Consider the following 25,674-nt stretch of genomic DNA (forward strand, 5'->3'; position numbering starts at 1 on the left):
TTTGCCTATGGTGTTATTGTGGTACAAGTGAGGTATTCCAGTTAAATATAGTCCATAGCATGCAATAAGCAGTTTTTCCCGTATACCTCTCCATTATGAACTTTTTGTCATCTCATACCTTTGAAGTAGTTCACACAAGAACCTATTTATATTTGTAGTGCTAATCAGTGAGTCACATGACTTTAAACAACCCCTTTTATTCATGTTCAACTTCAATATGGCACTATTATTTGTAATCCCACTAATGTACTACCAACAGCTCTATCCATTCCCAAACATTTAAGTTCACTTTGTTGACAAGTCTGTACATATTAGGTAACCACTCCCCCTTCTCTAGCTTCTGTCTGTCTCTAGGTCCCCTATAGTCTACATTTTAAGCCCGAGTTTACATTTTCTAGAGGGGTTCATATTAGTGAAGTCATACCGTATCTATCCTTTTGTGTCTGGCTTATTTCATTCAGCCTGTGTCCTCACCATTCATCCATATTGCCACATGCTTCAGGACCTCATTCCTTCTTTCTGCTGCACAATATTCCATTGTTTGCTTGTACCACATTTTGTTAATCCACTCATCTGTTGATGGACACTTGGATTGTTTTCATTTTTTGACAATTGTGAATAATGCTGCTATGAACATTGGTGTACAAATGTCTGTTCATGTCACTGCTTTCAGCTCTTCTGGATATATGCCAAGTAGTGGAATTTTCAGATCATAGGATAACTCAATATTTGGTTTTCTCAGGAACCTCCAAACTATCTTCACAGTGGCAGTACCAACATCCAACCTCACCAGCAGTGGATAAATGTTACAATTTCTTCAAATCCTCTCCAACATTTGTAGTTTCCTGTTTGTTTAATGACAACCATTCTTATAGGTGTGAGATGAGATCTCATTGAAGGCTTGATTTGCTTTTCCCTAATAGCTTATTTGCTTTTTAGACATTTGTATTTCTTCTTAGGAAAAATATCTATTCATATCTTTGAAGCCCATTTTATAATTGTGTTGTTTTTCTTTCATTAAGTTGTAAAATTCTTTATATGTATTAGATATCAACCCTCTATCAGATGTATGGTGTGTTAGTCAGGGTTCTCTAGAGAAACAAAACCAACAGGAGAAATCTGTAAGTATGAGATTTATAAAGGTGTCTCATGCAACCGTGGGAATGGAAGAGTCCAAAATCCGTAAGGCAGGCTGTGAAGCTGGTGGCTCTGATGAAGTCTCTGCATGAACTCCACTGGAGAGACCTGCTGGAAGAGTCGCTTCTTCTTTAAAAGGCTTCGATTGATTAGACTATGTCATCATGGGAGACATGCCTTAGTTGATCACGGATGTAATCAGCCACGGATGCAATCAATCGACTGATGATTCAATCAGCCAGCCACAAAATATCCTTGCAGCCACGGTCAGGCCAGTGCTTGCCTGACCAGACAACTGGGCATAATCGTTTGGCCAACTTGACATGAGAACTTAACCATTACATATGGTTTCCAAACATTTTCTCCATTGAGTTGGCTGCCTCTTCACCTTTTTGACAAGTTCCTTTGAAGCACAGAAGCTTTTGATTTTTGGGGGTTCCCATTTATCCATTTTTTTCTTTTGTTGCTTGTGCTTTGGGTAGCTATGAAGCTACCCTCTATAGGTCTTGAAGATGTTTCCCTATATTTTCTTCTAGGAGTTTATGGTATTGGCTTTTATATTTAGGTCTTTGATCCATTTTGAGTTAATTTTTGTATAGAGAGTGAGGTAGGGGGGTCTTCTTTCATTCCTTTTGCTATGGATATCGAGTTCTCCTAGCCCCATTTATTGAAGAGACGGTTCTGTTCCAGAATATTCTGTTTGGGGGCTTTGTAAAAAATCAGTTGACGATAGATTGGTGTGAGTGGGGGATGTTTATTACTGTAAGTACTGTAAAACTTTGAGGACTGTTCTCATTTTGTAACCTTAGGGTCATAGACTAGCAAAACTCCTCAAACTGTATACTGCTCTTAAAGTTGTAGCATAAAGGATGCAATTGAAGAACATATAATTTGTTCAAAACCAAATGGAGAATTCTTTAAGGATATAACAGACAAAGGAATTAAGAAATAAATTTCCTAGTGAGGAGAGAAACTACTGATCAATCAGCTCTGACTTTTTGTCCTTTGTGACACTCACCATAATAAATACGGTTAATTTGGGGTGTGGGGAGGGCATTCCCCCCAACCAGAAAATTTTTTTCTCTTTCTAATTTCCCCTCAAACATCTGATTTTTCATATGAATGATGAGACCTCTTTAGTATTGTTAAAGGCTCTCAAAGACACTTTTTACTAAGGAAATAAAAACTTGTAATACTGAGAGCACAAACAAAGGGACAGAGTTCAGGTTTCTGATCCCATGTATATACATAAGTAGTGTTGGTAAATTATCCTATCATTTCTTGAGATCAGAATCCTAGTCACCATAAATCCTAGAGAAAATAGATAAAATGTTGCTGGTTCATCTGCAGCTGGAGGATATACCAACATTTGAAATTGTCCGGATTGTCATCCTAGACAGAATCCATGGATTCCATCTTTTCCTCTTCCGCAATCTTCCCTCGCAAACTTCCCTATACCCTGAAAAGAGAACAGGGTCAAACATTATTCTTAAGCAATTGTCTATTTCTCACATAAGTATGGAGGGTATGATATGAAACAGTTTAAGGAATGTTTTTGTAATGACATCTCCACTGAGTTTGATGTGTTGACAGCTACCCTATCTCTGCCAGGTAAGAACTGCTCTCTGGACAATGGAGGCTGCGAAGGGCAGTGCAGTGACACAAGCTGGGGTGTCCAGTGTGCATGCAGAACTGGATGGCAGTTACAGCCTGATGGCCAGAGCTGTGGAGGTCAGAACTCACTTGGCTCATCCACTGGGAGGGGAACTGCAGGTCATCGTTGCCTCATGAGAAAGTGCTAAATTTATCATCCGCCCCTTATAGAGTGTAATGATTTCAGTTATGGAAGAAATACATTTGTCACTTTCTGGCCATGCCTAAGGTATTTGGCATGGGTGGCAGGACAGACTCTGAAATTAGAACCCATCATATGTTAGTCCTTGCTTGTTCTTGCTACACAACCTTCTCCAAGTCACTAGACCCTTCTGAGTCTTTTCTTCCCTTTGTAAAATGGCATGAATGGCACAAGAGTGACTAAGATAAATTTTGAACATTCTATTATATAATAATTTGAATGAGTGATAGCCGTTACCTTGTAGCACTTGCCCATAAAAATAGGTGATAGTATTTTAGGTTACAATGTGACTAGTAAAGTAAAGGATTTATTAGCTTGATGCTTTAGCCTAAAGGATAGCTCAGTCTTGCCACCTCCAGCCATGACTCTTTCTCAATAGTTCCCTCTCTCTTCAAGGGGTTACCTGCAGAGGTGGGAAGGATGCAAGAGGAAAGGGTCTGGTTTATTAGATGGCATAGAAGTTATACTAACCAAGATTTTAATATGAAGAATCCATCAAGAGTTTTTATGAGTGTATTCTGGACAAGACAACAAAATGCATAAATTCCTCATTAGAAGCACGATGCCAATATCAACTCATGGCCCTTGGGAAAGATTTCATGCATAACCTAGGTTGGCCCTGGATTTTGTGCATAACCGAGGTTCCTGCAGCTCCCTTCTTGGGTTTCTGTCTCATTACATGACTTGACTGGTCACGGGACTTGACTTGTAGCTATACCTTGCTCATTCTTCTCCTGGGATGGGAAGGCATTATTCTACTTCAGGATCCTGTGGTTTCAGAGAAAGGATATTTTTCTAGCAATGCCCCTCAAATGACATATTCCTTTCTACTGAACAAAACAAACTCTTCTAATCTTGTGACTCACTCCCTAAGTGCCCCTGCCATAAGGCTTTGAGAAAAAATAGCACTGTATCTAACTTCTATAAATTATACCTGTGAGGCTTAAGCCTTTTCCATCATCTTGGATGAGATGCCCTATGGTATTAGTAGTGAATGACAAGTGCTGAAATTTGTCATTCTGAATTAGACTCTGACTGACTTCATGAGTGACATGTCTCCAGGAATGTTGCTAGGGTAATATAGATTTTATTCTGCACCAGCAAACATCTGGGGTCCCTATATTGATGTTTCTACTAAGCTATGTTCACATGAGTGGGAATTCTATTAAGGCTGGGACTGGCTATATTCCAGCTCTTGGTACAGTGATTTCCATGTAATAGTGTTCAGTAAGCATTTGAAAAGTGGCCCAAAAGAAATCTGGCTCTTCTCTAACTTCCTGCTGTCTGCCTTCAGACATAGATGAGTGCTCCATGGCATACGGTCCTTGTGGACAACTCTGTCATAATGTGCCTGGCTCCTACTTCTGTGACTGTATTCAAGGTTACCAGCTCCATAATCTCACCGATTGTCAAGTTACAGGTGAGGTTCAATATCAAGGCAAAGCCTACCTCTTGCTTTATTTTTACCAATAATTAAAAGTCAAAATGGGATAGACAATTCATTTTAAAGTCCAGTATTAGAGCTATGACTTTATTCTTTCCATAAGGAAGATGAGTATTTGTCACCAATTTGAGGGTCAGTTGCTATCAAGTGTCTTTAAAATGACTTATTCTATGGGCTATAAAACTAGGTGTTCTAGAATTGAACCAATACAATCTTAAGTTGTCTTCTGTTTCTTTAACACTGGGATACTTGATTGCACTTGGCTATTATGTATGAGGTATTGAGAGGAAGTTTGTCTAAGTGGTGAGAAGGTCTGAATCTGAAATGAAATAAGGTGGTAAAGTTCAGAGATTAGTGTAGTGCATTAGAGATCATACGATGGCAAGAGACCTTCTGAGCTGGTCAACTAGAACTCCTCTGAGCACACCTCAGTTCAGACTTCAGGAATACATAAGTTTGGGTGGTATGGGCTTAAGGGAGGGAGAGGTACAACATCTTTAGTTAAAGGGAAGGTGCAAATGAAAGTTTCAAAGTAATGTCACTGCTATACTTCTACTTATGTTGCAGGTGATGCTATTAAAATTCTTATAGCAGCAGATCAAGAGCTTGGTATTCTAGACAGAAGAACAGGCATCTATGAAACTCTAATGCATATGAAATCAAGGCCTAGTTCTGTTGCATATGATCTTGAGAGAAACACGTATTTCTGGGCAGATGAAGTCTTAAACGTGTTTGTGCTTGGGAAGTTGACCTCTGTCCCCCTCTATCCAGGTATTTGTGTCGGCATTAAAAGCCCTAGCTTTTTAAATGTACTTTAAACATAACATAAGAACTGTATGTATATTCATCCAGATGCCTTCTTATGTGACTCATCTGATACAAAGAATAAAATATGTAAATCCAGATTTGAGATAAGACTTCCGTAATTTTGCTGCATGAGAACATGGAAGAGCATAACTTGAGAGAATAAATGGCTATTGAATCAGACAGAGTCTTGGGAACATGGGCCCAGGTTTAAGTTACCCCTAGCTTCATCACTGGGCATGTGACCTTGGATGAGTTCTTAACCCCTTGGATGAGCTTCTGTAAGATAAGGGAAGCAGCACTTCCTTCACTGTGTAAGGGGGGATTGCACTTAATGATGCATGTGAAAACTGTGCATAATATGGGGCACGTAGAAATGCTCTGGAAGCAATTAGGAGTGAGAGTTAATGACAAATTCACTGGAAACTTCTATAATAAATATTCTCTAAAACTGAGGTCACGTTCTTCTGGATTCTTTGGTTATGCTTCCTTAAGGTACTTCTCCTTCTCTTCCGCTCATCATATATTACAAGCACTGTAGCACATCTCTGGCCCTTTCTTCCAGCGTCCTATTTGCTTTATTGTACAGGTTGAAATCAGATGATGTAGAGAAGTTTTGTTTAAGTTTAGGGTGAGATAGACATAGAGCAATGTAGGAAACTAACACTGTGTCCTGTGTGCCTAGAATTTAAAACAGTGAACAGTATCTCTGTGGACTGGTTCACGGGACAGCTGTATTGGACCAGCAGCTATGCCAAGGTCATCTGTGCTGGCTTAAGTGATGGCAGAGGCTATGTCAAAATCTTGGAAAAGGATCTCACACCAGAGCAGTTAATAGTGTTTCCTGCAAAGAAGTGAGTAGCATGTATTTTGCATTATATCCAAAATCATTGGTTATTTTTGATATTTAAATTAAGAGAGCATGTCAGCCTTTTGCAACCTAGGTCTTATTTGCTCCCCAAACTTCTAAAGTTTGAAGTCTCAATTAGATTTTATGGGGCAGACTTTTTATAATATACTTAGCCTAGAAGCCATAAAACTATAGTATTCTTAGCAGTGCAATGATATGAGGGCTGTATGAGAGCTAAAGCAGCCTCCTTCAGAATAAGGTGTGTGTGCATGGGTGCCACTGAGGGGATTCTCTAACACCTTGTGCTCTTGCTTTTCTCAGGTACTTGTACTGGGTAAATCAAGGGGAGAAAGGTATAAGGACTATCGAAACAGCAGGGATGGATGGGTCCGACAGAAAGGTGCTTACAGTTATAACTGGGGAGGAGCCCTTTGGACTGACGTTGGACCATGTAACTGGCAGGCTCTACTGGATCAGTGAATATAAAGAGGTACTGCCGATGGGTCCAGAGGAAAAAATAAACTTTTCTTGGGTGCTTGGGGTTGACTTTGTAGGTAAGTACAAAGCTCCCGTAAGTCCTGCACCAACTTACTGAAGTATCATCTTCTGGCCAGGAAAACTGAGAAAAGCACAGTTTCTCTAGGGTAGAGCCTGATGGTGTCAACATAGGTTAAGAGTCTTAATGTGACTTTCTTAAACACTCTGTAGTCAAACTGAATTAGCACTGAAATTTCCTGGTAGCATAATTCATGTTCTATGTTGTACTTAGGATACCAGACCTTTCAATTTGGCACACCACTTCCTTGAAAGCATATGGTTACTTAAGTACATAAGTGCCTGCTACTCATATTTGTAGGTTTTTGTAACATTACAGTTCATGTTATCTGGTTTGGGGGAACATGAAAGCAAAAGGCTGGTATGACATAAGTCATGTTTTTAGGTCTGTTAACTAACTATGACTTTGGCTAGTCATGGTGACTCTTTGAGCACTGGAGAATTTACCCTCTGAAAGCAGGTAGAAATACATACCTCATAAGGCAGTTTGAGAATGCAGGCAATGGATTTGCTGAAATGCCTGGGTGCAGAAAATAAGTTTTAGCAATTATTTGTACAATACATCTGTGACCTTAATTTGTTCAAGCAGCGGCAGTCCAATCTACTGACATTGGTATAAGTCTCCATTAATCCTAAAATGAGTTCATCTCTATCAGGTGATATCACTTAAAGATATTTAATGTGTCCCAGAAACTGAGGTGACGCTGATGTAGCACCTATTGTAATGATGCCATGCTCTCACTAGAATCTAATCCTTCAGTCAATAGAGATGATAAAAGTGGACGGCAGTGGGAGGTACACCTTTCCTGAGGCCTTCTTGGAAGATGAAGATCCAGTTGGACTAGCTGTGTTTGAGAACAGCTTCTTCTGGGCAAATAAAATGCAGCTCTTTCGTACCTTGCCCCACACCCCAAAGAAGAGAGAGGTGCTGTTAAATGCCTCTGTATCTGCTTTCTCTATCCTCCACAAATTCCAGCAGCCTAGGAGTAAGTAAATGGCTTGCTTTTAAATTCTTATGAATCAGAATGTACACTAAATAGAAACAGCCTAGAATTATTACCTTAGCAAATTGCAACTCGCTGTTTTGAGGTGGGGGAAATGTCCTGGGTATCATCCCAGACTTAACACAGCACCTCCAAGTAAAATGAACTGAATGAAAGCATCAATTGGGAAACTCATTCTAGGCATGTTCCTGGTGCCTGTTCAATGCATTGGCCAGGTTTTTAATGTCCGAAATAGAGAAAATGTATAGGAGATAATAAGCTGCTTCACAGGAGTAGGACAACTTATTTTCTGACAGAAAATTGAACCAAGCCCCAGCATCCTGCCAGTAGGAAGAAGCCAAATATTCATTGGCTAAGAGTTAAGAGTTTGAACTTGTATGTTGAATAGAACTCAGACAATTCTTTTAAACAGGTCAGAGAAACTACCCAAAGTAGAGATCATAGACCACTATTTACAGTTGACTTTTGTGATTTGCAGAAGTTATGTGAAATAAGAAGCTGATTTCCTACTACCCTCTGGTCACAACATTTTGTCAATCAATACATAACCTTGTTTTATGTGCAGTTCTGTTAAAGACTCCTTATTTAATATATAGCATTCATTCATTAGCATTAAGCTCCAACAGCACTGTAGCTCTATTTAAAATGCAGAAAACTGTATTTTCTCTGTAAGACACATCACAGCTTTCTTGCACTACGAACACTAAAGAACACTTCAGCACTACTCTTGGGGCCCATTTAAAACAGCAAAATCACCAAATAAAGACGCGAAAATGTGACAAATGTTGCAATAAAATATGCCACAAAAGGACACTTGTTTACAGTGTGAGAGCTGTAATAAAAGGCAGAACATTGCCTTATTTGATGTGTTTGTCAGCTAGGAACATGCGCGCTGGGTAACTAAAAATGTTCACTGCTCTGCATATGTTCATGAATGACACTGAAAGCACCACAGGTATTAATTTTGGTGTTACAAATAAATTTCTTTGAGTAGGTGAATTTGCAAATATAGGATCAGTGATTGATGAGGATCGAATGTACCTCTGAGTCTTCCCGTAGGTATGTTAGACAATCATTTGCCTTAACTCTTCAAGGAGATGTTGGTTGAAGCTTAATTTGCTCTAACACAATATAGAGAGACAATTGTCATTATCAGAAAGACAGTCAGGAGACCCTAAGTATTCAAAGGTCAGCACACCTAACCTAGATGGTGACAGGTATACTGGGATTCCTCTTAAGGGAAAACTGACAACTTTCCTTGAGTATGGTTTTGTATTAGTGTGGATAAATAAAACTGATACTATATCTAACATGTTTCTATTTTAAAATAGGCATGTACCCAGCCTGTGTTCCAGGGTCTTGCAGCCATTTATGTCTCCTGTCTCCCATCCATCTAAAGGGCTATAAATGTGTTTGTCCAGAGGGAATGTTTCTTTTGCCTTCTGGTATATGTAGTGGTAAGTACATGGGTGCAATTGGCTTGGTCCAAGGGGGCACATTCGATGATAGGCCTGGAAATAAGATAGTCTCCAGGTCTAGATCACTTCTGTACTGACAACCATCTTTAATTAGTTTAAAAAGGAAGAAAATAGTTTATACCATTAACCTTTACACAAATGCAAAAATGTAAGTCAATTAAATTCAGTCGGTTGGTATGAGAAATAAATCCTGTAGTCTTATGGCTGTTGTTTGTAAACAAGGTGTCTGCTTCAGTATTCTTAGAAGGAGTCCATCGTGTTGCCCTGCTTCAAAATATTAAAGGTTACTTAATCCACTGGTCACAGGATACCCAACTTACTTGACTTTCTCTGTGAGGCTTTAAGAAGAATAAAGGATGGGGATGTGTTCATCATCTATCCACCTTCAAAACATGCAGCTCATAATGGGTAGCCACTGAATGAGATCATGGTATAATAAAATATTGTACTAAACTCAAGGCTTCAGCTTAAATTGGATTCTGCACTTTATATATACAATTAACTCTAATAGCTGCTACTTTTCTTTCAATAGACCAATAGAGCTTAAAATTCTTAGTACTGAGACTTGCACGTACCAGTAAGGACTCGATGCCTTGACTGAATCAAGCAGAGTAACACTTTACCCCTAGTCCTCACAATTCGGCCTAAGCCTTTCAGCAGAAATCCCAAAGCCTTAGTGCCTTGGAAAGCTCAGCAACACTTTCATTTGCCTGAATGACTCACTTCTCCAAGGAAGTCATGGGGTTTATGTGGTGTATGTTCTTCAGAGGTGAACTTGAGAAGATCCGTTTCCATGTCTGGGACGCCTCAGCATGAGGGAGGCACACAGCTCGAGAAGGGAGCAGGGTGGATATGGAGTGGGTACAAATAAACTACCAACAATAATCAAAAGGGAACAGAGAGCTTACATGACAAATGGTCAAATAGTAAATCTCTCCTTTTCCTTGGCAGAGTTAAAACTTGTGTTTTCTTCTGGCAAACATCTCTACTTGTTGAAAGTTGGCTTTATGGGAACTGCTATGGAGAAAACCCTGGTTCATAAGTATCCTAGGAACACCTATTTACTGGATATTGACTGGAAAAGGAACCTCATCTACTGGACAGATGCCCAGGCACACTTGCTCTACTCAACCGGTTATTCAGGGAAAAAGCAAGAAATTCAGACAGAACGTACAAGTATGTTTGGGCAACTATCTTGTTCCTTTTTTTCCCTTTATTTTCATGCTCCAAAATTAAACTAGGGCCAAATAATCCTACCTGTTCCTCATCTGCATGCTAAAAGAGTGGTCTTAGGTAATTAAGTGTCTCTGATTTACTTTTGTTCTTAGGAGGGCTGTACAGACTATTAAAAGGCTGCCATGATATAGGAAATCCTAGAGGGAGTGAAAAGACTTGCATTTTATTTTTCTGAACTTAAGTCTGGGTAGGGTAGAAATGGTCATATTGTTCAATTTTTTGCATTGTAGATTTTTCTTACATTTATTTAGACATCATTTGCTATGCAGATTTCAGAGAGAAACAGCACGATATTTTCTTAACATGGTAATATATATCCTTTCTCTCTCCTCCTACATGTCCAAATGCCACAGCTTACTCTCAGGTTCCCTGCACTCAATTTCAATGCAAACATCTATTTCTTAAAGGAGAACAGAGACTTGAGCTCATGGACCAGTAACCATTTCTGGATGTTGGTGCACTGGGTGCTTATTGCAATAAATCCTCTATTTAAATACATGTTCGCAAGACATCCTTCAGAGGCAGTGTCCTCTCCCCAGACTCCAGTGGATAAGTGCATTGCCCGGCACACAGGAGGTTCCAAAACTTGACCTAGAAACTTTCAGGAGACTGAAATGGGCAGTGACCTCGTGATGCTGATGGCTGTCTAGAGAACCCTTGTTTGTGAATGTCTCTATAGGTGGCAGAGCCTGACAAAGGAGAGAAAGGAGCCGGACTGAGCATGGCCAGTCTACTCTTATGCATTTGCTAATATGAAATCACTTATCTTTTTAAAAGACTGAAGGGAAGTAGGCAGAGCTGAGGCACATCCTTCTATGACAGTTCCTCCAAGTGAAAACTTGAGGATAATAAATAACCACTCCCACACCACATTTACGTCCAGTATGTAAGAAGAACACACACTTTGAGTCCTGTATACACTGACTTCTACCCCTGCCCAATTTCATGTCTTGCCTGTGGGTCAGCTTCCCTGGTACTTGATGTTTTCTTATTGCATCCCCAGTGGTGTGTTGGGGGAATGTTTAATAACCGATTCTCTAAGGAAAAAAAATGTGTGTGTACTCACCTACATGAGTTTATAATAGTTTACTTATATAAACAATGCAAAGCATAAAAAATACAAATAATAAAGCACCCAGTGTTCTTTATTGCAGATTCCATATAGCCAATTTATCTTCACATAATGCATTTTTTTAATTCTGAATTCTTGGATCGGTAACCTATCCATAGTTCCAATTTAAGCAAGAGTTAGCAAAATTCCGTGATGAATAAATGTTTGATCACTTACGGATGTGGCAAAGAAGCTGCTGACATCATTGATGAGTAATTAGTCCTGGCGTCAATGTTGTGTAACGCTTTTATTTCCATAAACTAGTAAGACAAAAGTGATGCCACGAAGCCTTGTTAGAATAAGTTTATCAATAATGTAAATGTCAACATCACCCTTGATTAGTAAACAAGCATTAGATATTAGTTTTGCTGAATTGGATGTATGTTTTCAAGCACTAAAAGAAAATTCGTCTGTTTTTTGTTGTATTTAAAAATGTAGTAACTATAGACATGACATTTATGTTTAACCTTCATTATTAACACTTCTATTAATCAGCTTAAACTTAAGCACTTTCTATTAATCACTGTCTTAAGTGTAGACTAGGGGTTATCATTTTTTTTCTCCTGTAAAGGGCCAGATAATAAATATTTTCAGTTTTCTGGGTCCTCTACCACTGGAACGTAAAAGCAGCCCTACATTCCTGGACCATGCATCCAAAAAGAAAAGCAGCCCTACATGATATGTGAATGAATGAGCATGGCTCTGTTCCAATAAAACTTTATTTACATAAACAGCCAACAGGCTGAATTTGGTTCAAGGGTCATTGTTTGCCAATCCCTGGTCTAGGAAGTCCATAGAGCAAATCAAGCCCTGATTTATAATGTCTGCTGAGTTTCGGAGTGTAAATACTCCCACAATGATGGATTTCAAGCTACCAGTGTAGGATTGATGGGAAGAGATGCCCAGTCCATAATGTTTCCACTATATAAACACAATTGTAGTAAATAACCAAGAGCGTAGATACTAGTGAAATGTAACAAAACAAAGAAGTGATGACTTGAGTGTTTATTTACCTTTGTTTTTAATAAAATGTATTTGTTTATATAATTCAGTAATTCAGCTTACAGAATTCCTGAATTGAAAAATTGGCTGTTGTGAGCTTGTGCAAGCCTACTCCAGAACTTCAGTGAAAATTCCAGACACTAGCCTGAGCTTTTCTTGAGTAGTAATTCCAAGTCTCATGACAGCTCTGTAAGAGAAGCAATATCCCATCTTACCTTTGAGGAAACTGATGCACAGAATCAACCGACATGTTATTATGGAACGGGGATTCAAATGAGGCAGTCTGACTTACAAGCATGATACAACTGTTAACCTCTCTTAGACTATATCCTAGAGTACCTAAATAACTAGCTTAGACCCAATTGCACAACTAGTTGTTATGCATGGGAAGGGAGAAGGGGGACTGCTTTGTAGGTTAGCACCTAACTCAGTCAGTCACATCCAGAGAACTGGCGTGCCGTGGCTTTCATATATTTGAGCCCTGCCATAGCTGTGCTTTCTAAGTGTCAGTCCCACTGTCCATCACTGTACCTATGACATTCCATAGCACTGCTGTTGGGGTCCCTTTAGCACAGTCTCTGCTTTCCTATAGTAATTTCAGACATGTAATGAATTGATGGCATCCTTAACCTGGTTGGAAGAAGGAAGGTGAATCTGGAGTTGCAGACCTGCATTCACACCCATGCTTTGCCTCGTAGGTATTTAACCCATAAAATGTGGTTAATGCTTGCCAGACCAGGTGATTGTAAGGATTGGATGAGCTCATAGGCCCAGGTAACAGAACCAAAGCAGAATGAGATGGTTCTCTCTCCTATCCAATAAGGAATGTAGGCATGTTAGACACTGATCTTTGCATCCCCCCACTGTCTCCCTTTCCTCCTTGAGTCAAAGCTCAAGACAGTATGTGAGCCTGTTTGAATGCGCTTTCTGATGGGAACTACTTCTTCTTACAGTCTGTTCAGCAAATGTGGACATATCAACTGGAAACCTGTACTGGCTTCCCTGTGATAGGACTGCCATTCTGCAGACTAGAGTTACTGGCCCAGAAACCTATACCCTGTACAGTACAGGCAGTGTTATACTGCATCTTCTTCTAGATTGGCCCAAGAGGGTGCTCTACTGGGTAGAAAGTGGTAAACACTTGCAAAGCATGACCCTCGATGGCAAAGACAGATGGGAAGTCTGGAGGGGCACCTGGACAGCGGACACTCAGATGGCCTTGGACCTAGGCTCATCTAGCATTCTCTGGACCACCAAAGGGTTAGGTAAGTGCTAAGCATCCAGAGCTGTTAAAAGATGCTTGAGAGGATGAGTGAGTCATGGGAAGAGAATCTTGATTTTAGCATAGTGGTTCCGGTTATTCTTAGAACTGAAATTCTGATTTTTATAGTTAAAGGTCAGACAAATCATTTACCCCAAATTCACTTTTATCCATAAGTCTAGATTTATGATTCAAGAGATCACAAACCTCAGAAATAAAATATTAATAGCTCTGTAGTGTGCAGAATATATTCTCCTTCTACAAGTAGAAGGAACAGAGCCAAACTTCCATTGCAAATCAAGTGCAGGGGCTGCAACTATAACCTGATAACAGGCAGGAGTTATCCATGTATAGCTGCACTTGATAATCTTTCTACCTCAAAAACCATCCTTGGAACCCTGGCAGCTGCATGCTGATATCCAAATGCCTTTAGGAGACGTGAAAGAGAGTGAAGTCACAGCTGATGTTCCCACATGACAGGCGTAAGCTCTTGCTTCTCTGCAGCTTTAAACACTTCTTTGGGCTATCTTTAAATATAAATCCACAACCTGTAAAGCTTGGTAGGAAGAAAATGAACTTATTTCAGTTGTGTGTCATTGACCATCAGTCGATGGTACCCGTGCTCCACTGTGTCACGGGTTCTTTGTTCTGTATCAGCTTGTAAGACCTTGATTCTTCCTTAGGGCTGCATGGACTGAGTCTCCTAAGGAACAGAACATACACTTTGAACAAGACTTGGAGTGCTGGGATTATAGCTGCCTATGAACCCTACCTGGTGACAGTGAACAAAACGGCTCTCATACTATCGAACCGGAAAAGGCTAGAGCCTATCTTTGTGCTGAAAGAGCCATCTTTAGGGAAAGTGATCATTTTGACAGAGAACCAGGTGGCTCCAGGCAAGTCTTTTTCTACCAGGTTATTCTTTGCGAACCGTGTCAGCTGACACTTCTCAGTGTTTTTCTGGGATGAAAGGCTGGGTATCCCTTGCTTTGACAGTTGCCCCAACGCATGATTTGGCACGCTGCCTTTTCCCTAGAATGTCTATGTTCTGGAAATTTAAGAATTTAGTGCGTTTCCCAAGGAATCTAATGACACAGCTCCCTGAGCTTTTCTGTAAAGTGTTCTGTATTCAAAAAGTGTTCTTTAAAGTGTTTGCATACACTGCCGCTTTTGGGAATCGTGTTGCACGTTCGCATATTAAAGACTCTTAGCCTGGAGGTAGAAAAATCCGTTTAATTTGACCTAAGCCAGCTTCTCAAACTGATTTTACCGAGGAACCCCCCCACTTTTTTTTTTTTTTTTAAAACATGCAAGCTTTTTAGCAGAAGAACCTTGGAGAAACTGTCCTAAGGATACGGATACCAGGAAAAGCAATCTTCTCCATCCTACTAAAGTGATCATGGCAATCCAGGTTATTCAGCTCTTTTCTTTTTATATGACCTTTGGCAGAGAGCCAAAAAAAAATCTGACCCTGGATCTTGAGGCAGAAAAGGAGAAATCATATCACAGTCAGGGAGCTTTGGCAGCAGTGTGGTAGGAGTCCCCAGGAGATACAGAAGCAAAAAGGGGCAGAGCTCTCCTTATTCTACATGACCAATTTATGGTGGTCTCCCGTCTCTCCAGCCTGTCTCAATTGTCTTACTTTTTCTTTCTTTTTTTGCATGGGGAGGCTCCAGGAATCAAACCCGGGTCTCCAGCATGGCAGGTGAAAATTCTGCCACTGAGCCACCACTGCCCACCCTCAACTGTCTTACCACCCCCAATTTAGAGGTTGGTTTAATCTGGTCTTAAGGGTTAAGAAGCATCAGGCCTTGAGACAATATTTCTTTGGTGGTAAATTGGGCTGATAGATTTTAAGTAATAAACTCAATTTTGATTATTCTACTAGCAAATCTGTTAGACTGCTGTGATAGTTGTTGACAAGTGCTAATTAGTAAGTTTCAGCAGTGTGACCCATACATTGCGACATTTGAGTGCCCACTTTGTGCTGGACCCTGTCCTAGGCTGTAGAATGCTAGTGCAGAGAACCAGCCAGAAGGAGTCCCTGCCTTCAGAAACTTCTTTTATTTTTCATTTCTCCAGACAGACATATAGCATCAGATATTGATTAAAATTAAGGTGAAAGCTAATAGAACTGAAAGGAAAAAAAAAAGGCCCAAATTCAAAGTTGATAGAGTAGGGACTTATTAATGCACCACAATTAATCAAAGGGTCTAGGCTTTGGAACCTAATGACTAACATATTGGAGCAACTGTTGGTTCTAGACCCTGAGGTTGCAGGAGCAGCCACTGCGATCCCTCCTGTGCCTCCTGCTCCTCCTGCACCACCGCCTCTGCTTTGCACCCGATCCTCTGTTCCTTGCAGGGATGGGAAGGGATGCATTTCTCGGGAGCACCTCTGCAATGGCCGGCGTGACTGTCAGGACGGCTCAGATGAAGAGAACTGTTCCCACTTCTGTAACCGACCAGGTCTGTCACCTTCTCCTCTTCTCAATCTTTTGTGCCAGATACATGGATTCGTCTTGGAGTATGTGGTCCCAATAGCCAGGGTGTTTATTTTATTGTGATCATACTTGCTCTCCCCAGATAAACTAGTATAGGTGAAAGCTATCGTCTGTGGGAATAAGGACTCTGTGAATGTCCCTTTTATCATATTTAAGTCAAATATTTTACCAGGTATAATTTATCTTCATTATTCGAGGAGTCCATATTGCAAATTCACCTACTCCCTAAAATTTATTTGTCACTTTCAAATCAATATTCCCTGTACTTTTGCAGTCACTTGCAGACACACACAGAATGGTGAAAAATGTATCTCCTAAGGTGCACATTTCCCGCTTCAGTAGATCAAGTTTCCACCTTCTTGGTTCAGCTGTTATATGTATACAAAGGTTTTTTTTGCAATATATCTAATGCCATGCTTTCCACGTGCTTGTGCTTCTCTTTGATGATTTCTCTGTTTTAAATGGCCCCAGCCTAGGGCTGAAGTGCTCTCTAATATTCTTAAGTGCAAGAAGACTGTGACATGCCTTGCTTGGAAAACCTGTGAGTTAGATAAGCTTTGTTCAGGCACAAGTTATACTGCTATTGGCTGTGAGTTCAATGTTAATGAATCAACAATAAATATTAAATAAGATGTCTTTAAGAAGAATCACACATAGAACAAGGTTCTGTATTGATCAAGTTGATGAAATGCTGTAATCTGTGACTCACAGAAACCTAACCCTGAATTTCTCCCTGGGCACAAAGGTTTTGTGTTTGCTAACTCAGTGTTCATGGTGAGTTTATAGAACATAACTTCCACAAAGAACAAGAGTCAACTGCATGATTTGACTACAGCTTCTGTTCTGTGCTTCCTCAAATCTGCTGAAGTGTTCCAATACCTGCCCTTATATAGAGCTGAGCCACATGATGACCTACATAGTGTATTTTTAAAAGAAGGGGTAGTGTTCAAATAAGTCAGCAAAATAACTGAACAAACATGAGACTTTATTATTTGAACAACCTAGTTCAGCTTGCTAACTTAATTGACCTGCACACTTAATTAGAACTTGCTTGTGGATCAGCTAAGCTATTAGAACACAAATCAAAGTCAGCTGCAGCCCATTTACCTCTCCAGCGTGATGGTGAGTTAATCTAATCATGAACCTTTTGTATGACTGATTGTATGGTACTGCTTTTGGCCCTTTCCAATTAAGGGGTTTTCCAGTGTCTGGATGGAAACAAGTGCATTGAGGAGAAATACCACTGTGATGGAGTTCAGCAGTGCTTGGATGGGTCTGATGAGTTGGACTGCTGGAAACCCATTGAGGACTGTGCTCTCCGTTGTGACAACAAGACCCGCTGTATCCCTAAGAGTTGGCTGTGTGATGGCATTCCAGACTGTTCTGACAAAAAAGATGAACAAGGGTGTGGTAAGTCCCATTGGACTTTCTTAGAGTATTTTAAATGGGATTGCCTACTAAAGGGTTAGCAAGCTCCTCACCAAGGCAAAGTATTTTTTCCTGTTGAACTGAAATCTACCTTCTTAAAGATTTTCATAGTAGTCCTCGGTCTTCTCATGTGACACGCCATCTCATGTGTAGGTGGCATTAAGTTTTCCTTGTTTTTATGGGATAGTCTTCATTTTTATCCTTTCTAATGCTATGTTTCAAAGGCCTTAATTGCCTTGTGGGATTAGGGCAAAAGGGACCATTTGGGGCATTGAAGAGTGGAGAGGAGGATGCTGGATAAAGTACCATGGAAGTAGAGGTCATCAGGTTGTCAGCAGATATGAATGCGCTTGAGGTTTTAAGAAGAATACCAGGAGAAAAGAGGTAAAGAAAGGAAGTGGGAAGCAACCCAAGCTATACATTGCTTTTTAATATATAGTTAGGGTTTTGCCTAGGGCTTGCCCCTTTTTCTTAAACCACATAAAGCCACATCTGTCCATAGAAATTGAGGCCAAGAGCATGAATTGGAGGATATTTGGGATGTCATGGGCAAAAAGAGAAATTCTTTTTTTAATGAATGAAGTAAATGTCCTGGAGGAAAGTCCTATTACTGTACCTATTTCATAGGGCTCTGTCCTCCCATCCCTATTCTTCTCTCCTATAGGCTTTTCTTGACCTGCTTCTGTCTGGGTGATGAGCTCATTGATAGACCTTTTTCTGGTCAACATTCTACTTAAATCACCGTCTTACCCTACTTACTGCTGGGGCTTAACTTCCAAGGTTATAGCAGAAGACTGGGGAATTTTTGGCCCACTTTATTTGCTATTGAGTCACTTCTGCACGGAGTTAAGGTCTTACCTAAAGCTTTATTTTTCAGTTCATGAAAAATGCAGCCTCTCAGAATTTAGATGTGAGGCTGGTCAATGCATATCTTCTTCTCTGCATTGTGATGGGAAACGAGACTGCCTGGACCACTCAGACGAAGAAGGCTGTCCTGTTGCCAGCCCGCTGTGGTGCCCGTCAGGGGAAGTAAAGTGTCTGCAGAGTGGAGAATGTGTATTGGCAGAGTGGATGTGTGACCATGACTTAGACTGCAAAGATGGATCTGATGAGAAGGTAGTCCTCTCTTCCTTTGGGAAAATAAGAGTGTATTTCTAATTGCACGCTTCCCAGTAGAAAATTTAGGAAAACTGGTCTTGCTACAGTTGGGACTTGGGAGCTGTTTTGTAAACCCAGGTCTCTTCTTCCTCCAAGAACCTCTTCCTGGGCTCTAAACACAGGTGTCACTGACTGAGTCACTGTCTTCCCAGGATTGTGGCCTTGAGAAACTCCAGTGTGGCTCAAGGCAATGGTCCTGTGCCAGTGGAGACCAGTGTGTGCCTGACCTCTGGCTCTGTGATGGACAGAGCGACTGCAGGGATGGCAGCGACGAAGCTGGGTGTAAGTGCAGGTGCTCTCACCAAGGGCGGAAAGCAGATGGTTTCCAAGGGGCGCTTACTTCTGGCTCTTGGAAAACTAGCCCAGCAAGCAAATACTGCAGAGCCTGAGATCCATTCCTTTACCAGAGAAGAGGGGACTTAAATGCACATGAGGGAAGTCTCACTGTGGGAGGGATATGTGGGGAGAGACTAGAAAACCCTAATTAGAAAGTTATTCTTTCTAGGCCTCCCTAAGCAGTGCCAGAGCTATGAGTTTCAGTGCCGCTCCCAGGCCTGCCTCAACATCAGCCTTGTGTGCGATGGGAAGGAGGACTGTGCCGATGGCTCCGATGAAGGTGGAAAGTGTTCACCATCAACTTGCATCCAAGGACAATGCGCCCACTCCTGCTACCAGTCTCCAGATGGACCTGTGAGCTGGTTCGGCTACTGTTCCCTAGCAGCTGATGACCTTAGTTTAGAAGTAATGTGGACTAAAGGGAGCAACTTTATCACTCAGGTTAACCCTGACTACTCCTTAACCCCTGAGCTGGCCGGGAGCCATCCGGTGATGCTCTCTGGGCTTGACCCTTTCCCAGCCCCTGGGAAATCCTGCCTAGCTCCTTCCCTAAGCTGTGTCTCCTGGAACCCTGCCACCCAACCTCCAGGAACTCTGCTGCCCTGTCCTTCTCCTCCCCACCCATGAGCTCTGGATAATAGTTAGAGATAAGTAAGAGGTTTTTGTGGGTTGCCCCAAGAGTCAAGCACCCCCTGCATGTTGCAGCTATAGGGAATTGAGTACCTACTTTGAAATGAGTTTTGCAAAATGCTTTGCTCTGAAATTGAGGACGACCTATGTTCTAGTTTAGCATTATTAGTTGGGTGAACAATGTGAATTTGATTCCAATGAGCAGGTAGAAGAAAATAACTTTCAGATATCTGGTCTTACATATATCTCTGTTGGTAGACTACCAGCTCAGTTAAATCTATGTGTCGCCTCACTATGATTCTCCTGGGGTCCTAGGGTGCTGGGTTGAATTTGGGCCCCTTTGCTAGAGCGGGATTCACAGTAAAGCAGGAATGTGAGATGTAGGACAGAGTTGATAAGGCAAACAGAGTGACTATAATCAAAATAGAGTTGGTCTTAAGAACTGTCTGAGTTACCAAAATAGAATGTATTGCCATATGCTTTTTTATTCCAAGATTGAGCTCGGTCTTTCAGTGTTGTGCTACCTTCAGAAAGTCTTAATGCTTTCCAATTTCCTTTCAGGTGTGTGCCTGTGAGCAAGGCTTTGAGCTGGAGAGCAGTGGCCGCACCTGCGAGGATGTGGATGAGTGCCAGAAGGAAGGCAGTTGGCCCTGCAGTCAGACCTGTGTCAACACCAAGGGCTCCTACAGCTGCACCTGCCATCCTGGGTACTCTCTGGAGCCCGATGGCCACACCTGCAAAGCCACAGGTACACCAGGGTTGGAAATAGAATCTAGGCCCTGCTTCATGAATCTTCCGGGAATACCAGTGCACGTCTCCCTTTCTCAGGTCGTAAATGCTCCTGCCTGCTTGATCTGTTTTGAGAGCAAGCCTAGCATATTCCCAAAGCCACTCTTTTATCCCCTGAACTTCAGACTAAAAATAGAGTCTGATCGTTCCTACTAAAGAGGCATTATTCTAACCCGAAATGATGACTCTGGCTGCTGTACCTATGGGCCAGTTGTACCTGAAGTTAAGGTAGATATTTAAAGTCCTGGCAAGTGCTACCCCCAAATATTCTATTAGAAATGTGGTTTTCAATTTAAGCTTACCATGTCTTTATTCTAAACACTTTTAAACCCTAGTTATTAGCCTAACCATTACGTTGAGGGAAGAACTAACTAGCTATGGTCTAGTTGCCGTCACAGCCCTGGCAGTGAGAAGACAAAGACTACTTTGCCCCCTAGTTCCTTAGTCAGTGCTGGGTTCTCAGTTCAAACTCCTTTTAGATCACGCTGAGAGCAGTTCTTATTTGACAGGTTCTGAACCAGTCCTGCTGGTTGCGATTCAATTTAATCTATTCCTCTATGGATTAAGGAGCTTGAAAGAAGATATTCTGGCCACTACAGACAAGAGCCTGATTATCTTCTCTATTGACTATGACTTGGTGGATCAGAAAATCTTCTGGGCAGATTTCAATGGAGAAAGTATTAAGTGGATAAGTATGGACACAAAGAAGAAAGGGACCATAGTAAAAGGTAGGCCCCTTGTACAGACTTTGACCCAACCCTTAATAACTGCACATAGCATGGAAAACAAAATGCGTGGCCGTTAGTGTTCTAACCAGTGGTTTAATTACACTTTCCGAACTAAAAGAGAGCGAGAAATGTGAGCTTGTTAGAAATGTAAAGGTGCACTGTTGTCTCAAAACACACAGGGGCCTGCCAAACTATCAGCCAGTAGGCATAATTTACAGTAGTCATCTTCTTCTTCCAATAGTATTTTCAAGTATTTTAAAGAAATTGCTCTGATGGTGATGCATAGTAGTCTATGAGCTCAAACCCAGCTAAAGCTACAGCTTAACATAAGAGCACATGTTGAATGGTTTCTCCTCTTCAGGGATAAAGTCAGACTGTATAGCAATCGACTGGATTGGAAGGAATCTCTACTGGACTGATGGGACAGCTGGTCAGATTCTGGCAATCCAGGTGACTGCTGCTTGGAGAGGAAAATCTGAGTACACAGTTGTCCTGGATGATGATGTTAATCAACCACAATCTTTGGCTTTAGATCCTCTGAATGGGTGAGTTGAGGGGTTTATGTCTGCTCAAGTTCTCTAAGTCTGTTCCTTTAGTTCTATTTTGGTTTCTTCAACATAGAATGAGTGAATAGAAAATGCATCTGACTGTACTTTAGATGTTATAGTAATGTGTTCTAGTTTGCTGGCTGCCGGAATGCAATATACCAGAAATGGAATGGCTTTTAAAAGGGGAATTTAATAAGTCCTAGTTTACAGGTCTAAGGCCGAGAAAATGTCCCAATTAAAACAAGTCTGTAGAAATGTCCAATCAAAGGCATCCAGGGAAAGATGTCTTGGTTCAAGAAGGCCGATGAAGCTTAGGGTTTCTCTCTCAAGTGGAAAGGCATGTGGCAAACACAGCATCATCTGCTAGGTTTCTCTCCTGGCTTCCTGTTTCATGAGGCTCCCCAGGAGGTGTTTGACTTCTTTATGTCCAAAGGTCGCTGGCTGATGGACTCTCTGCTTCTCATGGCTATGTCGTTCTCTGTTCTTTCAGAATCTCTTGCATTCTCCAAAATGTTTCCTCTTTTATAGGATTCCAGTAAATTAATCAAGACCCACCCAACCAAGTGGAGACACATCTCCACCTAATCCAGCTTAACAACCACTCTTGATTGAATTACATCTCCAGGGAAATGACCTAACTATAGTTTCAAACATACAGTACCAAATAGGGATCAGAAGAAACGGCTGCCTTTACAAAATGGGATTAAGATTAAAACATGGCTTTTCTAGGGTACATGCATCCTTTCAAACTAGCACGTTATATATCTTTATAGCCTCTGGAAAATGTATTTTATTTCGGTAAAGTGAGATGTAAGTGTGGTTCACTGATGGCCCACCTGTACTTTCTTTTGCAAAAACAAACAAATATACCCCTGAATAAAGCACAAGAGCACTTTTGTGGCTTTAATTTGGCTTTGGGTAGGAAGAATGGAAATAGGAAAGGTTTAATCTACAACAGCATACTTGTAGGGGTGGAGGAATAATTGTGTATTGGGGTTGAGACTGGATTATTCTGCTCAGAGTTGCTTTCTCTCCTCAAAAGCCCTGAAACTTAGAGACAGCATTTCCTATGTTTCAGAGCCAAAACCAACTCCCTCACTGGAATGGTCATACATGTGTCAAACGTAAGAACAAGATATTGCAAAACTCACGGTCCAAAGGTAACCCAGATTGGGCACCTTACCTCTGCTTTCTCACTTTTTCAGTATCCTCAACCAAAAATTCTGTCAACGTGTCCCCAGGAAATTTTCAGTGGTTTGAGTGCATCTAATAGCTTGTGGCCAAGAATGTGTTTTGAGGTCCACATCTGCTGAAAGGAACAGCTTGCTTTTTTAAAAAAAATTTTAATTAATTTTAAAATAAAAAAAAATATGACAACAAAGAAACACAAACATTCTTCACATATGATCATTCTGCTCTACATATATAATCAGTAATTCACAATATCATCACATAGTTGCATATTCATCATCATGATCATTCCTTAGAACATTACAGCTTGCTTTTTAGCCTAGAAAATATTACCAGGTTCCTTGGATATTTTCCATGCTTCGAACTAATGTAGTTCTAGAATTCTTATACAACTGTCATGGTAGACATTTTGTCCCCAAATGATGACTATACATTCACCATGAAATTTCAAAATACTACTTCACAATTACACTTAAGGAACAGACCAAATTTAAGTTTGAGGAAAAAAAGTCATAGGGCTGAAAACCAGTGTTTTAAGAAAGGAACTGAAATTATTTTTCTACGAGATGATATTTTATCTCAAACTGACTTTTATCTACATAGGTTAATGTACTGGTGTGAAATTGGAGGAGAACCTCAAATAGAACAAGCTGGAATGGATGGCAGCAGCAGAAAAATACTCATCAATCAAGATCTTGGCTGGCCAAGTAGCATAGCTCTTGACCATTTGAGTTGGAAGATATTCTGGTCCGATGAAAAATTTCACTGTATTGGCTCTGCCAATTTAGATGGTACTGGTATTAGTGTAAGTGTCCTTTTGATTTTAGGTTGTATGAAATGTCATGTGTCTTGTGTATAAAACCCATTCTGGAAAGCTCACCTCCAACATTTTAGATGTTGCAGCTAACACAAATCAAGAACCCCTTTTCGATTGCTGTGTTTGAAGATGAAGTCTTCTGGTCTGAAAAGAAGACAAGAGCAGTACAGAGTGTAGCGAAGACAACAGGCAAGAACAGGGCTGTACTCATCAAGCGTTCAGGACAGCCTTATGGACTCAAGGTCTATAGTGTACTCATCAGCACTTCCCCCTCATTCTCCCTGAAGAGGCCATATGCATGTGCTGCCCAAAGAACAACTTGGGTGACATTCGTCTATAATGATGAGAAAGCAACACTTACTCATTTCTTCTTTATATAGATTCAATAATGCATAGTGATATCTAGCTCCTTCCTTCCAGATAATGCATGAAGTGCTGCAGCCCAGGTCTCCTAACCCTTGTCTGGATGCTGGGTGTTCTCACTTGTGCCTTCTGAGCCCACTATCCAAGGGAAGCTGTCAGTGCCCAGTGGGACTCCTGCTTGCAGATGATGGCCTCCACTGTATTCCACTTAAGGAGTCTGCTTTCATGTTTCTTGTATCATCTGCAGTTATCATGCAGGTACTGTTCCTCAGGATTTTTAACACTATGATGCTTGATTCTACATTCCTAGTATTCATACCTTGAGAAATTTTAATTTTCCATGTATAATTATAAATAGTAGAGACCTCTTTCCCTTGGATTGTTCTTCAAATACAAATTTGATTTTGCTATTCACTGTGTACTGGAGGCTTGATCTACCATAAGCAAAATAAAATAACTTGAAATGATTAGGTGAAGACCACCTTACTTAAATTCCCTTGCAAAATGCTTAGTCTACCAGTATATGGTGAAGCTAGGAAGCTGAGAGTATGCTTAACTTGGTCCAAGTAGCTAGCTGATAACTCAGAGTAACTCCAAATACAAGCATCTTGGCTGGGTCATAGCCTAGGGGTAAGAACATTTTAAGGGAACTTTTATTAAATTATGGGGGATAAAAAGATACTGATAAACGAGTCACCCCTAAATTCTTCTATCCAGAGGACTTGTCAACTTTGGATTTTTAAAATGACAAAAGAAAGCTTTTGGGTGGAAGATTGACTTCAGTGTCAGTAAGGTCTTAGTAAAGTCTCATTTAAAGATGACAAATTTTCAACACATGGATACAAGGAATTTTACTTGCTTGAAGCTCCAGGAAGGGAGAGAAATAACCGTTAAAAAAAAAATGTGTGAACTTAAGTACCTTAATGTTAATGCAAAATCAAGATGCTGAATTAGACTAGACTCACCCTGTGCCACCCATACAATTTTCTTTCTGCAGATCTATCTGAAAAACATAGACACCTTACAAGGACAAGCAACTGTACCAGAACATAGGATGCTTCCCTTCACCAATGTGAATGAGCTTGCTTCAATGGATTACCTTGTCCAGGAAAAGACTCTCTACCTTTCAGAGCTGAATAATGGTGATATTAGATTACTGAGGCTCAAGGAATCTGGAAAACTCTCTTGGAAGAAAATCATATCTGTGAAGGGGGCAGTGATTGACCTGGCAGTGGACTGGTTGAGTGGAAACATGTATTGGATTGACAGTGAGAATCCCCATATCAATGTAGCTTCCTCAAAAGGCCAGTATCCCATTGTCTTGCTCAGTGAAAATCTTTATCACCCAACTTCTGTTGTGCTCCACCCTCCTACAGCAACCATGTGCTTTGTGGACCTGCGATCCCAGGAGGATGGCAGACCCAGCTCTAGCATAGAATGTGCTTC

The 25,674-nt window shown here is 40.8% G+C and overlaps 2 protein-coding genes across 2 annotated transcripts in view; both read left to right on the plus strand.

Moving 5' to 3' along the window:
• LOC143669621 (low-density lipoprotein receptor-related protein 1-like) overlaps nucleotides 1–6,098 on the plus strand; it is a 71,937-nt gene extending 65,839 nt beyond the window's left edge. Inside the window, exons 6-9 of the mRNA XM_077144203.1 lie at nucleotides 2,749–2,868; nucleotides 4,287–4,412; nucleotides 5,004–5,207; nucleotides 5,926–6,098. Of these exons, the coding sequence (XP_077000318.1) occupies nucleotides 2,749–2,868; nucleotides 4,287–4,412; nucleotides 5,004–5,207; nucleotides 5,926–6,098 (623 nt within the window). The remainder of the gene's footprint in view (nucleotides 1–2,748; nucleotides 2,869–4,286; nucleotides 4,413–5,003; nucleotides 5,208–5,925) is intronic.
• Nucleotides 5,836–25,334, plus strand: LOC143669622 (uncharacterized). The gene is made up of 17 exons (XM_077144204.1): nucleotides 5,836–6,094; nucleotides 6,412–6,580; nucleotides 7,406–7,631; nucleotides 8,981–9,106; nucleotides 10,079–10,303; nucleotides 13,430–13,741; nucleotides 14,421–14,633; nucleotides 16,002–16,205; nucleotides 17,435–17,650; nucleotides 18,546–18,784; nucleotides 18,979–19,108; nucleotides 19,332–19,516; nucleotides 20,354–20,540; nucleotides 21,091–21,309; nucleotides 21,671–21,854; nucleotides 23,652–24,486; nucleotides 25,226–25,334. The coding sequence occupies exons 2-16, from the start codon at nucleotides 6,470–6,472 to the stop codon at nucleotides 23,905–23,907; spliced, it is 3,033 nt and encodes a 1,010-aa protein (XP_077000319.1). The 5' UTR covers nucleotides 5,836–6,094; nucleotides 6,412–6,469; the 3' UTR covers nucleotides 23,908–24,486; nucleotides 25,226–25,334.
• Nucleotides 25,335–25,674: the final 340 nt, after the last annotated feature.

Source organism: Tamandua tetradactyla, chromosome 26, assembly GCF_023851605.1.
Source record: "Tamandua tetradactyla isolate mTamTet1 chromosome 26, mTamTet1.pri, whole genome shotgun sequence".
Lineage (NCBI taxonomy): Eukaryota > Metazoa > Chordata > Mammalia > Pilosa > Myrmecophagidae > Tamandua > Tamandua tetradactyla.